The 14954-nt window shown below is 42.3% G+C and overlaps 1 protein-coding gene across 4 annotated transcripts in view; it reads right to left on the reverse strand.

Annotated features, from left to right (window-relative positions):
- Positions 1 to 13535, reverse strand: part of MFSD1 (major facilitator superfamily domain containing 1) — a 19897-nt gene extending 6362 nt beyond the window's left edge. For 2 of the 4 annotated variants that reach the window (XM_012724975.1, XM_004682302.2), the window contains exons 1-11: positions 13310 to 13535; positions 12544 to 12596; positions 11668 to 11780; positions 9951 to 9993; positions 9592 to 9659; positions 8058 to 8166; positions 5243 to 5345; positions 3214 to 3312; positions 2055 to 2166; positions 1154 to 1210; positions 386 to 542 (exon numbers count right to left, since the gene is read on the reverse strand). In XM_012724975.1, the coding sequence (XP_012580429.1) occupies positions 386 to 542; positions 1154 to 1210; positions 2055 to 2166; positions 3214 to 3312; positions 5243 to 5345; positions 8058 to 8166; positions 9592 to 9659; positions 9951 to 9993; positions 11668 to 11780; positions 12544 to 12596; positions 13310 to 13460 (1065 nt within the window). In that variant the 5' untranslated portion in view covers positions 13461 to 13535. The remainder of the gene's footprint in view (positions 1 to 385; positions 543 to 1153; positions 1211 to 2054; positions 2167 to 3213; positions 3313 to 5242; positions 5346 to 8057; positions 8167 to 9591; positions 9660 to 9950; positions 9994 to 11667; positions 11781 to 12543; positions 12597 to 13309) is intronic. The other 2 variants (XM_004682301.2, XM_012724976.1) reach the window with 1 other exon arrangement.
- Between the last annotated feature and the right edge of the window lie 1419 nt (positions 13536 to 14954).

A 14954-nucleotide genomic window follows, 5' to 3' on the forward strand; every position in this document is an offset into this window, starting at 1 on the left:
ACAAATATGTAAGATGTTCCTTTACTAACAAGTAAGAAATGCATCGCTTCAACCTGTGCTCTTAAAAATAATATTTGAAGACCAACAAGAAAACTTGAATTTACCACCACTTCTTAACCTACTAAGTATCAAAGACAACATGGCTTTTATAAGATGATTTTATTTTAAATGCTATTTCAGCACTGAGGTTACCCTGTCTAAATAAAGCAAGTAAAATTTAAAATGCCTAGCGTGCTAATAATTAATATTTATACCTTAAAAAGTTATTTCATGGAAACTGAAATCAGTCCATGCTTTCCCCTCTGTCACAAGCACCGCCATCAGAGAGGCTGCACTCTACAGTGTCCTCCTGAAGCCCTGAGCCCAGAGTTACAGGCGGTGTTACCATGGCAATCCACGGGTTCCACAGCGTCATCGCCAGCATGATGTGGGAAGCAAGCGTGGCTACCACGGCACACAGGACCCAGATGATGTTCTTCCCTGTTTTATCCACCAGGAGCCCAAATACCGGGGACATGGGAGCTGATATGACATATACAATACTGTCCAGAGAACACAAAACGTTTTTGATGAAATGTAGCACAGTTACAGAAAAAACGTTGTCTTTAAAGCCATTAGACAAAAAAGCAAATTCTAGCTCACTTACATTCATCTAAAATAGGCATCAAAACAGAAATATAGGGGCCTCCCTGGTGGCACAGGAGTTAAGTCTCAGCACTACCCAGCTATTGGCAGCCAACGCAGCTGGAGTTCAACCCCCAGCCAGGGAGCTGACCCACATGGCACAGCAGACCTCTCCTGTCTCACCCACTGCTACCTTCAGCAGTGTGTTCCAGTACATCTGCCTGTTCTGCTCCCCACTCTCTTTGGTGAATCCTCTTACCCACCCACCCCCAACACCTTTAGCCTTCACCCCAGTTCCTGTATGTATAAATAAATCTTAAAAAAAAAAAAAACATATATACAGTAGTGCAAGACTTGTTTGGTTTTCCATAAAAGCTAAAAAAGCCACTCAGCATTTAAGACCCAGTATAGTCTTGGTTTTACACTCTGGTTTCACAAAGTCGCATATGCCTTTGTCTCTTATTACATTTGACTATATTTAAAGACTCACATATACGAGCAAGAAGCACTGAGAGAATTAATGAAATACCTGTTAATTGCACTTGCTGCCTGGGAAGAAAATCCAAATTTCTCTATAAAGAAAACTCTAAAATAAAGAGAGATATTTTTAAAAAGCACTTTAGACAGAATTGCCCTGTTTCTTTTTAAAAACAAAGGTAAAATTAAGCTGAATAAAAATAATCTTCCCTTCTTTGAATAAAAATCTTTCCCTTTTCAAATGAGTCCTTCATCTTCAGGCCATCAACTAAAATTTAAGTGTTGCATACATATTCCGCTTATGAAGTAAAACATGGTAATGTCTACTTGTTTTCCCTTTCTACATAGGCAACAATGGTATACATATTTTTCAGAAAAATGTACTATTACTGCTAATCAGGACTCCTGCTTGTCCTTAAAAGCAGTGCTGGGAGGCTCTTAGCTACATAAGGCTTTTGTCTCAAGTTATTCACAATAACCTGAATGTAAAGGTTTTAATATCAAGGCATGGCCCAGAAACAGACCACACACTGCTCTGTTTAAGCAACTGCCAATAAAAAAATGCAAAAGAATGTTATTGCACCCTGAAATAGAGCCTAACAACTTACAATCCTAGTAAGTAACGAGGAGCCTGATCATCAGGAGCCAGTATGTTGCCTCTGTCCTCAGAAAGAGGCTTCTAAGCTCAGGAACAGAGCCGAGTATCAATCCAAAATCAAATATTATCATCAATCTGTATTATGAACCAGAAGCTGTGATGAGGTATTTTTTCAAAAGAATAATGGGAGTTATTAAACCAACACTGAACCTTAAGCGACTAAAATCAGCAGTGTGCCAGGAGGCTAGACCACTCCTGTGACATACGCAGGGCTTACAGCTAAAGACACTCTACTGATGAGATGGAATCCTCATTATAACCTAACCAACACAAAAAAAGGCCACAGAATACTCACTTCCCGAGCCCAATAAACGGAAACACGGCGACGTAATAGCAGACGCAGATGAGGAATATGAGCCAGAGTGGCAAGGAGAAGTCCTTCACGTCTGTTAGCTTGATGACTTCACCTGAGGAAAGGGACAGGCTGTCAGTAAGTTGCATATCTAATTCAAAATATTTTCTCTTTTAGAAAGAAAAATACCGGATGGTTTTACTCATAGCAGGAGTATAATGGACTAGGCGAGAAAATAACAAGAATAATGAACAGCCATATACCAGAGATATTTTGTGGGGGTGGAGTGGGGAATGGGATCAAGCACGGGGTGGGGGGGGGGAGGGAAGTGCACAGGATTATGGTGATGGCACATGGGTGACTTGGTGATGGGAAACCCACAGGGATTACAATTGAGATGGAAAAAAATAAATGTACAAAATGATGTAAAAATAAACTGTTGTAAAAAATAAATAAAATAGAACCCTAAAATATATATATATACACATATATTCTCTTTTTATCAAGTATCTAAAGTTTGCAATTCAGTTTTAAAAATACTGTTTTTCTCAGTAAATTATTGGACTAGATTTTCTGAGATACTTTAAAAAAAATCTTAGAAAAAAATAAAACCTAAAAGTGGAACCTACCTTCTAACTCCCTCCAGGGATTCACACCATTTTGCAAATACAAAGTATAGTCAAGAATGTAAATTCTGGGCCTCCCTGGTGGCCAAAGGGTTAATAAATCTCAGTGTCATCACCACTACAGAGTTCAATCCCTAGCCAGGGAGCTACCCAAGTGTGGCACAGCAGACCTCTCCTATCTTGCTCACTCTTCCCCTCAGCAGTGCTGCAATCCACCTGTCTGCTCCCCATTCTGTCTCTAGTGAATCCTCTCAATCCCCACCCCTTCAGCACCTCTGGCTTACACCCTAGTTTTTCTGTGCAAAAATAATTTAAAAAAAAAAAAGGAAAATACATTCTGCCAAAAAACAGTTAAGGGGGAAAAGTATCCCAAAACTTAAACCAGTATAAATAAACTTGGAAATAAAAGATTGAAAAGCTGTATTATAGAGCCTCCCTGGATTTAATACATTACACTAGGAACTTATCTCATTGGAAATTATCTCAAAAAGACCATAATTCCTCCCAAAGTCCCATTTTCCTTTATTTAGATGTACCTGTTTTTCCTTGCTCTTTATGGAGAATTCTTTCTGCCCTCTGATCCAAGTAAGCAAGGGCCAAGGCACAGATCAGTGACAGAATACAGGTTAGACCACCTGAAATAGATTTTAAAAAAGAGAATTAGGGGCCCTCCCTGGTGGCGCAGCGGGTTAAAGCACAGCACTGAGAATCTAAAGCCGCTTCCGCATGAGTTCGATTCCCGCCTGCCCCGGAGGTGACCACATGGCGTGGCAGACCTCTCCTGACCCGCCCGCTGCTCCCCTCAGCAGTGTACTTCGTCAATCTGCCTGTTCTGCCCCCCACTCTGTCTCTGGTGAATCCTATCACCCTCCGCATCTCTGGCCTGTACCCCAGTTCTGTATGAATAAATAAATAAATCTTTAAAAAAAAAAAAAAAAAGAGAATTAGGGTACATGTTCCTAGAAGGTGACAAGTCAGGTCACATCAATAGCAGAAATGCAGCAGTGAAGAGGATAGCTTCTGGCCACGTGTGAGGAAAGCCTACGATTACTACTCAGGCCCAGCAGCGGGCTGGGTGGCGCGCATGCAATGAGGCGAGCACTCAACAGTACAGATCCTGTCGCCACACTATTTCCCCAGAGAGGCTGGAGTGTGAGAGGGAACACACTCGTAGCCTGATACAGCAGATGAGGCGGAGGAGGGCTGATGACCAGACAGCAAACCAGGCCTAACTTCTTAAGTCAGTCTAAGCACCAACTGTTGATGGATGCCAGGGGGAATTACAAAGCAAATTTCAGTTCTATGATCACCTCATTTTCCTTGATTGCTTCCCAAAGCCTGCAACCCTTGGTCCCTCCACTCCAGCAGCCCAAAGGGCACAGCCTACCCCACCAGCCCACTCTGCTCCCTCCTCTGTGTTATCAATACTACAACTACTGCAGCGCTCGCGTCTTTAAAGCAAATCTGGATAAAACATGAACACAGTTTACACTTCAAGAATTTCTGAAAGACACTTAGTGAAGTGGACAAACCTTTAACTGACTGACATAATATGGTCCTGATGAAAAGTCCCTGAGAGGCGAAGACATGGATTCTACTACTGGCCTAACAAGCTGAATGAACCTGGCTGAATGGCATCTTGGGCTTCAATTTCCCCACCTATGAAATAAAGGGTTGACTTCTGATGACACAGATCTTTTCTGACTCCAAAATGCTTTCAAATTCTCAAATTCTCCATGGTGGGAGGAAGTAGAAGGTACACAGATGAGGTTATGAGAGTAAGAAAGAGGTTCCCTAACGGAAGCCAAGAACTAGGGGGAAGGGAGAAGATGATGCCTGGAGACTGAAGTTGCCTATTTGGGTCACCTCTTCACTGCCCTCTGTACCAGGCAGAACCAAGCAGAAGTAGCAGCACAGAACACTCCTTGCCTATCCCACAGGAGTCCAGGGCTCTCAGGCAGCCCTCCACCACATACAGCTCAGCTAAAGACTCCCACTGCTCGGAGAAAAAGTCCACTGACCTCCCCACCCCAGTACCCAGTAGATGGAGCCCCAACTAGCATAACTACCCAGTTTTGATCAAACATCAGGAATTTTACAGAAAACTGAGAGGTAGGGGTTAACGTCCATGTCCACAGTAACAGAGTACTGAACGCCAGGCCTAGAAGTCAGGCTCTTGCCTCCAACTCAGCAGACTGTCGGTAATCAGCTGATTTCTCTAAAATCAGAGCTCTCTAGGCATACAAACGGGATTTAATAAAAAGCAGCCAATTTTCTTTCAGAGAGAATTACCACTATTATCACTTTACTAACTGCTCTCAGATGGTCACACAACGCTATCATTTGCTTATCAACAATGCTGAAGTAGACAAGGCAGGACAAAAACCTTAAGGAAGCAGAAATAAAACAGTGAGTAACATTAGTTAGGCCAAGTAAACTAAAGGCTTGTAGGGGAAACTATAACCAACATTGGCAATCCAGATTCCAGTGTTCTTTCCCCTCTGCCACAGTACTTCCTGTGACAAGCTTTCAGAGAGACCAAGCAGGGCATCAGGACTCACTAACCGATCATAAGGGTGACCCCAAGGGTCGTGTGACCTGCAGAACCCATCAGAGATTCAACCTTAGAATACAGCCATCCCATGAGGTTCATGTTCACTGTACTGCCCTGAAAGAGAAGGAAAAACACGGAATTTTCATTTAAATCTCTGCCTTGTTAAAGAAAAAACCAAATTTAAGGTGGCTTAGGAAACAGGTTGTTAGTACATAGATTTAACAAGAGATAATTAAAAAAAAAAATACACTGCAAGAAAAAACAGACCAAGTTACTAAAGAAAACTCTAGTATACAAAATAACAGTAGGTTTACAGCTTTTATCAAAGCAAAGATGAAATACAGTGAGTTACCAAATTCACAGAACACCTAACACAAAGATACACTAGCTCAGAAAAAGCACAATTTTTGCTAGTGTTGACATCTGAAAAGAAAATTCACCCTCTAAATGTCCTTAAGACAGTAAAAGTTATAGTACGCAATATCCTGAATTACTCAGCAACTGCCAAGCCCTGGTGACATGCCAGTCACTATTCCAGGTATTGGGAAAACAATAAAGAACAGAAAAAGGTTCAGCTCCTACTGAGCTTACACTGTAGAGGCAGAAAAGAGGTACAATGTACAATATTAAAGAAGCAAGTGCATAAAAATCAGGAGCAAAATAAAGCACAGAAGGGGAATATAAAATTGGATGTGGAGGTGTGAGTGTGACTCTGGAGTGAACACCTGAAGCTAGCCAGCTGGGAGCGTCGAGGGAAAAGCATCCAGCTAGAGGGAACAGCCAGTGCACAGGTCCCAAGTGGGAGACTCCCAGTGTGTGGGAGAAGGAGGGCAGGGAGAGACGACTTCCAGAAAAAAGGGAGAGGAGTCACTGGCTGTTGAAGAAAGAAATGGTACTCCTATCCTCTTCAGCTTAATACAACATCCTTGGCCACTATATTCAATACAGCCTGTAAACGGGGACAAGGGCAGAAGACAGACACAGGTCAGGGGCCACTGCAAGCACAATAGGTCTTACACCAGGCAGACAGCAGTGGGCATAGCCACAAGTAGCCAGAACATGGATGCACTGTGATGAAGAGAATGAGAATTACTAATGGAAAACAAGGTGAGGAGAGGGAAAGAGGAGTTGAGGATGACAACAAAGTTTCCACCTGATTAGCTGGAGAAACAAAACTGCCCAGAGCTGAGAATGAAAAATCCGCAGCTGAGCTAGTCTGGGGGGCAGCAGGTGGAATGCCCAGACCTGGGTTTGGCACGTAGGGCTGTCGTGCCTACCAGACACCCAGGATGAAATGGCAGGGAGAAGTTACATAAACAACCGAATTCAGGAGGATAGTAAAAGTGACAAATTTAGCAGCAAAGCGATCTATTTAAAGCCGCCAAACTCAACAAGATCATCAAGGAGGTGAGAGTGAAAGGAAACAGAAGCTGCCCAACACCAAGTCGTGGGGCCCAGCCACCTTCACAGGTGAGAAGACTGCAGGTTACTGGTGCCCACGATAGATCACTTAACAGTCCTGCTCTTTCAGAAGTGATGGGATAATGAGATTCCAAACAGTCACAGACATAGCTGGCTGGCCCAACACACACCATGAAGTCATTCAAGATGCTCTTACAGGCCAAGCTTAGAAAACATGGGAAGCCACACAAGTCATCAAAGAATTAACGTAATGCTGAGGTGCTTCCTCCCAACTGATAGAGTAACTATCAAAAACATTAATAAAAATGAGGTTCTCGCATCCCATCACAGGAATGCAAACATCTGAGAGGACTTCTAGAAAAACACTTTATGCTCCCAGCAACCGAGCGTAAAGAAACAAGATGTAGACACATTTCCCAGACCTGGCACATGAAAGGACTTCTTAGTGACAGGTTACAAAGAATCAAGGTGTCCGACATCACATGCATGTGCTATACAATTCAAAAGCTAGCTACGTTAAAAACTTTTTAGACTGGGTTTATTCTTCCCTACGAATGTTATAAGTATCTTCATGCCATTTATGACTGTCTGAATCTTTATTTTTTAATAGCAAGGATACAAAAAAAAAAAAAAGGCCTCCATTCAGAGAATTTTCTGAGGAAGAACCTCACAGGACTTTCTGGAAACCCCTTAGAAGCTGTATTAATAAATGCATTATGTGGTTCTTTAGGGAACTTTCTATCAAATGAAACCTGAAACACCAGGATACCTCCATGTTCCAAGTGCTCAGAGGAGCACGAGGCCCTGCACTAGGTCCCAAGAGGCGTGAGCAAGCACCAGCACTGGAGAGCCAGCCACCATGCCATCTGGCGCAGACAACCACAGAAGTGAGCACGTGTGAGCAAGCACCAGCGCTGCGTTCCCGAGCCAAGCACTGGCACACAACAGTGGAGCAAACATTAGCTAGGGGCAAGGGTCAAGGCAAAAGGCAAAAGCGTTGTGAGGTTGAGCCTCATAAAGTTAAGAGCAGATGACACAACACAGCACCAGCCTCCAACCACGGAAAAGTGCACACAGCCTGGCGTTTGCACGTGGAGACCTGCACGGCAGGCCTGGTAGACGCCGGGCAGAAATCTTCCTATAAAGCCTGTAAGATCTCCCAATGCACAGTCTCCTTAATGCTCAACTCACCATCACAGACAACTGTGTAAGTGAAAAAAAAAGGTCAGACATGCCATATTTAAAGTATGATGAATGCTACTATCCTGGGGTGTACAGAAAAAAAAGTTAAAAATCAACACCTCGCATCTCATACACAAACACACTTCATCCTGGCAGTTTTCAAAGGTAACTACAAGTCCCCTTCTGCTTCCTATTTGTGTTCATTAAGTTTGTCACACTTACAATTCTGGCCATGCTAAGCTGCAGTCCAAACACCAGGTTCAGTTCTTTGCCTTTAAACCAACTCACAGCGTATGTGTTCTGGGCAACTGCTAATGACTCTCCACCAATCCTAAAAACGAGAAGAAGGAAAAAGATACAGCTTTTAAAGAAACACCAGTTAACAATGCAACAGGTTTAAAATTCTGACATACCCTCTTCTCAGATGGGGTGGGGAGGCTGGATCTAGGTGGGCTTCGGCAAATACAATAGAGTGGACATGAGCTTGTGAGCTGTGTGAGATCCCAAGACTGGGTCACAAGGTGACAATGCTCAAACTTGGAGCCCTGGGCCACCTTGGGAAATGTTCACGTTCCCAGAGTTCACCATGCTGTAGAAAGCAACCCACATGGAGGACACATCTATGTACTCCCAGGCCCAGTGGCAGGCAAGCAAATCAAGGAGACTTCCATGACCCCAGCCTCCCCGGCTAAGGCTCCAGATATTGCTGGCACAGACTAGACACCATGTTGCATCCTGTCCAAATTTCTGGCCCATGAGCACTGCTGAGTGCTGGCTAAACATGTTAGGTGGCAAAAACATGAACACGGACATGAGTGACCACAACTGCATCCACACTATATAAAAAATTCACTGACTGTGACAACACAACTTTCAGACCAATAATTTCCATCTTTGACCTGTTTGGGGGTTTTAATTTTCCTTCTTTTGGGTCTGTCTATTGACCAATCCCCTTTCAGGCCAGGTCTTCAGTTAGGAGCGTCTCTCCTGTGTGCTGACACAGGACTCTCCTCAATACTCTGTCCTAGGCTAAAACACTTTCCCTCTCTTCTGCCAAACCAAATCCGGTACTGGTGTCAAGGTCTACCTTGTCCTTGAGGCCACATCTGGCCACATTTCCATCTCTCAATCCCTTTCATATTTGTACACACACTTTTTGCTCCCTTTCCTCTCATTAAGAGTACTTTCGGGGAGCTACGACATGTCTACCTGCTCCCGGGACCTGTGAAAAGGCTGGCATATGTTCCACTTAGTTACAGATTGAATAAGGTAGGTCATCGGAGTTCCTCAGACAGAAAACCCAAGACTGGACTCAGAACAGATTTACTGAACAGAGAATGAAATTCAAGAAGAGTGCTCAGTCTACTCGTATTGTCTCACTCAAACCTTCACAGGATTCATAAGAGCCTGCACAGGACCCACTGGGAAACAGGCAAAACATCCATGAGGCACCAGCATAGAAATGAATGGTCCATACTTGTCTAAATGAGGTTTACATCACAGTCTTCAACACAACAGGAAAGCAAACACCTAGAGACAATGTTACTTCTGAAGAATTATTTAATATCAAGTCCCACACAGAGTTAACCATAACCAATAACATTACTACTAAAGAAACAGTTTCACATACATGTAACCATGTTTCAAGGATTCAAAACAATTCTAAAATCCCCAATACATTTTAGTAAATGTGTAATAAATGTACATATGAACACTAAATAACATACCAGGATAAATGAAATGACACATAACTTACCCAAACACAAACCTTCCAAATTCCATCAGCCAAAAAGCATTAAATATTCCACCAAGAGCAAAAATAACCTATAATGCAGAATGTATGTAGACTCAATGAAAAAGTAAATTCAAGGCATTCGAGAAATAAGTAACTAATGAACACAATTTCTACAGTGTTTTTAATATCTTTGGTCAACCTGTGAAATTTAAATATTTATGTATCTTAAGGCTGAAAATGGACTCTAAATTATGCTACCTGGATGTCTGTGGACCATGCCTAATTAAGCAAAGCACTTATTAAACACCTTTCTATCAGTTAGAAAACAAGAACTCAAAAGTTGCTATCGTGTAATCAACAGATATTTTGGCCTTCCTTACCTGTCCAATGCAAACAAAGCAGCTAAAAATAATGGTGCCCCATCTGTTAGAGAAAAAAAGGGGGTCGGGGAGAAGGGTGTGAGTTAAAATACATCAGCACATCATTCAGCAATAATTTCCCACCATCTTCGTTGAACCCATCTGCATTGCCTCCATGTAAAGAAAAGTGAGGTCTGGCCTGCCTGAGGTTGACAGCTGTCCGAGGCGGAACAATACTGTAGTCTAGACTCTTGGACAACAATGTTGTCCCACGTTATCAACTTGATCAGTGGACTACAAATTAATTATGATTCCAACCACTAACGAGAAAACTATGTAATATGATAGAGGTGTTAATTAGCACTACAACAGTAATCATATTACAATATGTAAATGTATCAAATGAACATGTTGGACACCTTAAACTGATACAAGATTATATGTCAAATATATTTGGTTAAAGAAACAAATCTAGATTTCTGAGGATTCCAAGGTTTGAATCATGTGAGTATATGTGAGTTTAAGGTATTACATCTCAGAAACCAAGCACATTATGTAATATTCAAGAGTTCTCAGGGTTCCTATTTAATAATGGAAGTTCTTTAAAACTTTTCTATTGAGTCCGGTATTGATTTAAAAGAATTCCATGTTAAGCACTTTTTGATGGTTAAAATACTTGATAACCAAACACTATTTTTAAAAAGGCAAATGTCAACCTCATTAATACAATTATAAACGTGCTCACTCCAACACTATAGTCTGAGTATCTAATTAATGTTTCCCCTAGGGTAATAAAATGTCAGTATCAGAAGGTTGGCTGAGTAAACTATACTTCCAAAAGCCAAATCCAATTCAAATCACAGAGAAATAGCCATAGCAGTACCACTCAAAGTTTGCTAGCACTGGAAAACTCACCACCATTCAAGCACTTAGTGACTCCTGTCAATCTGACCAAGGAGTCTTCATCCTACACAGTGGAATCTGCCTCCCTGAAGCTTCAAGCTAATGCTACCCCTTTATTCCAAGAAAATAAATCCAGTTCCTCCTTGATACACTTTGAAACTTTTTGAAGGTAGACCCCAGGCCAAGTCTTAATTTTTCATCCCTTTTCTACCAGACATGGCTGGAGAACCATGCATGTCTTGCCCTCTGCCTTCTGAAAAAATTCCCACTCTATATCCTTAAAGTCCCCACTAACAACATATGCATAATCCTAAGAGGCAGACTGACAAAGAGTCCTCTGCATGAAATAGAAGCAGTCACCAAAAGTCTGATGCCCAAAGAAAGGCAGAAAATTTCACGGGGGTGGGGGTGGGTGGGGGGAGACCACATATATACCAAATGCTGCACACTCACCTCTCAACCCTCATCATCACCCTGCATGGCAGGACACATTCCCCACATTTGCGAATGAGGAAACTGAAGCTCAGAAACTACAAGCAGCTCAGAAACTGAGTAAGTGGCTACAAGATCCAGACCCTGGCTTGTGTGATCCCAAATAAGGCTGTACTTTACCCCTGGACAGATGAGTTATCATATTCCATGAGCAGCATTTACTACTTCCGGCCTTCACCAAGATTCCAAACAATTTTCAAAATTCCAAAGATTAAAAAAAAAAAATCTTAAAAAAGAAACACCCTAGGGCAGATCAATTCAATACAGAAAAATATTCAGAAATACTTTAACCCAGTTCTGCATTTTCCTAGCAGATTTTACCCATAGATTTTTCCAAGCTTACCGTATTCCAAATACTCGGTCTATCAAAAAGCCACCAAAGAAACACAAAACTACATTGGGCCAAGAATACCAGGCATACAGCAGCATGAATTTCGTGGTATTCACCTGCATATCCTATATGGAAAGAAAATAAAACTATTTTTTTCCATCAGTTAAGTTTAGTAACAAATAAACCAAAACATTCTGTCAAATATGTAAGTCAGGAATTACTTAATAATTTGTAGTCAGTGACTAAGAATGTCATGATAGCTGTGGCCCCTGAGCCAGAAAAATGGTCACACCTGGACAATTGGGAACTTCTCTCTTTCCTTTTCATTCTAAAATATGAAGGGCCAGTTTATGCATTTCTCTTGCCCAAAGGTGAAACATGATCTAAATACACAAGAAATTATAAATACCTAAAGATATTTACAAAACCAGACTCAAATACTGGCAGGAACAATTAGTGCTCATGTTCTAAGTGTCATATTTGTTTAATATTTAAGTGTCATATTTGTTTTAAGTACCATATTTAAGTATTAGTCCTTATTTAAGAAGGCAAAGGCTATCTTACCAAAATCATTTGTCATTTAAAGTGATGACACAATGGTAAACTGAAATGCAAAGAAAAATCTGCTAATACTTTTTTGACAGTATTATGGAATTAACACATACTTATTTATCTCCGGTGTGACACAATATCAAGACCCCAGTACTAAAAATTAATTCTCTAGGGTCACTCATTCCAACTCAAGAAAACTCCCTGCAGTATTAGGGTGTGGTGATAAATGTGAAAATGGATTCTCTGGCTAACTCTGCAGACCACCAACTTCAAAACTGGTGCAACTATGCTTGCTCTAAAGCTGATGAAAGAAACAACGGTGAAAAATCAGCTTACCTGCTTAACCTGAGTCTGAAGAGCAGCAGGATTATCATAGCAAAAATAGCTGCCTAAAAAAAAATAAATGTTTTGTAAGTAATTATAGTTTTATAGAATATATAAAAAATTCAAGTTACAATTATTATCAAGTGATTTTTAACTGTTTATATTAGGGGCCAAAAGACTGATACTGGAAACTTTTCTGGACCACTTCTTTGTCCAGCACTATCTTCTTAAATTGTAGCCAAATAACCCAGGGGAAAACATGCCAATCATTTACAAATTATCAAAGTGCATACACAGCAAATATTGGGAACTTAGATTAGGAATCTAATCAATTAATCCACCATTTTACTTTCATCATGTTTTCATGTCTATTATATCAACCCGGTGTAAACGCAGCACAGGCAGAGGGGACGGATGAGGCCACGCTAGCACTTAACGAAGCCATCAAGACGCAAGCGTTTTCCCAGAGTAAGAGACAGAAAGCCTTTTATGAGGGACGAGCTTAGTTTAAAAGTCCAGAGAGCTGCCATGAGAAGGAGAGAGCCTCACATCGCATGCCCAAGGAGCGAGTAGAAGCCTCCCGGACTTGTCCGAGCTGAGGGGTGGGGACAAAGCCCGTCTGGATCTATACCAGACCCCATCTTTGGGAGCTCACCGGTTTAGTTACAATGCTCAGAGGGTAAAGAATGCGACCCAGGGAGAACTGGGCGGGGTCTTGGGTCTTCAAAAGAAGGTCAGAGCTCCTTGACAGCTCCTCCACCCTGTCCCGGCGGCTCACCAAAGCCGAGGAAGCACATCAGCAGCAGTACCACGAGCCGGTGCGCCAAGCGGCGAGGATCACAAAGAGCCGGCAGTGCCGCGGCAGCCGCGGGAGCCTCGGGGGCCCCTCCGCCCGCCAGCAGCGCCCGCGCCTCCTCGTCCTCCTCCATTCGGTCCGCGACCCACAAGTTCCAGCAGCTGCAGGTCCGAACAGCAGAAAAGCTCCGCGCCGGGAACCTCTGGAACGCCAGTCACGTGATCGATCCCTCACGTGACGCGGAGACGACTGACGTAGGCCCGATCACGTGCTCGCGTGGTAGGCGGAGCCGGCAGTGAAATTGACCACAGCAGAAAACTTAAAGTAGGCGGGGAGTTGGGGCTCTCACGTGGCCATGGGTGAACGGGAAGGCGGTCAGACAAGATACAAAGGAGTCACTAGTGGGCAGAGGAGGCGGGTGGCTCACCTACTAATGTAGTGGGAACCTCACAGGGCTAGGGGTGGGGGGAAACTATCTATTTCGCGCCTTCCTGTGGTGATCAGCAGCATCTCAAATCTAACAAAACAGAATCCTTGAGCTCTCAGACTATGCTGTTTCCCGGAGGTGCTGCTTCCCGCAGAGTAAATGTCTCATCTCCCCCAATTACCACCCTGGCACTCATGCACGTGGTTCACTCGTCCTGGTGCAGAGAGCTGTCACCCACTGATTCATTTTTGGAGTGTCTTGGAACTTTCCTCCAAGCATCCTGGATCCAGGAGTGCTCCCTATCAGTGCTATTAAAGTCAATTATCACCTGAAAACTGTAACACATCCTCATTCATTCATTGTGTGCTTTTGCGAGAAATGCATGTGCCTATCGTGATATTCAGACCGAAACAAAAAATATCAGATCTCATAGCAGTTCTTTTCTGCCTCTTTGCCCTAGCAATTTTGAAAGTAAGCACCACAACTGATCTTGCAGTTTCCTTTCAGAGCTATCCCACACAGTTTCCTTCTTTCAACCCAACAATATGACCTAGAATTATCTTTTTTTGTAATAGATGAAGAGATTCTGCCTTGCGAACTGTTGGGCTTTACTAAACAAGTCCTCTATAGGAGGGGTTTTGTTATAGACACAGCCCTCTATGGAACTGCCTGCACAACGTCATTGCCTACGTTGGCTTACTTGCAGGATAAATTCCTGAAATAGAATTGCTAGGTAAAATAGATAATATTTTTAAAATGTTTTGTTAGGCGGTGTCAATTTGTCCTAACTGAAGCATGCCAACTGATGGTCCCACCAGCAATGCAAGCACTTCCCACACCTTTTCTAATCTCTCTTGTTAATCAGAGTTTTGGTTTTTACAAAACTAATATGTGAAAAATAACTAGCATACTGTAGTCTCAACTTATATTTCTGCTATATTCGATGAGATTTAACTTCTTTTCATGGTCAATAACCACTTATACGTTTCTGGGAATTTTCTTTATATCCTTGGCTCATTTTCTCAGATGAACTATTGACCTTCTCTTATTGATGAAACTGGCTCTTTGTCAGTAGTGAGTTGCAATTTTTTTCTGGCTATAGTATGGGATATTTTAACATAGAGACTCTTAAGGTCAACAATATCTTTTCTTTTTTAAATAACTCTAGAAGTCTGTTTCCCACACATGATTTCCAACAGC

The sequence above is a fragment of the Condylura cristata genome, unplaced genomic scaffold (genome assembly GCF_000260355.1).
Source record: "Condylura cristata isolate star-nosed mole 26May11 unplaced genomic scaffold, ConCri1.0 scaffold00014, whole genome shotgun sequence".
Lineage (NCBI taxonomy): Eukaryota > Metazoa > Chordata > Mammalia > Eulipotyphla > Talpidae > Condylura > Condylura cristata.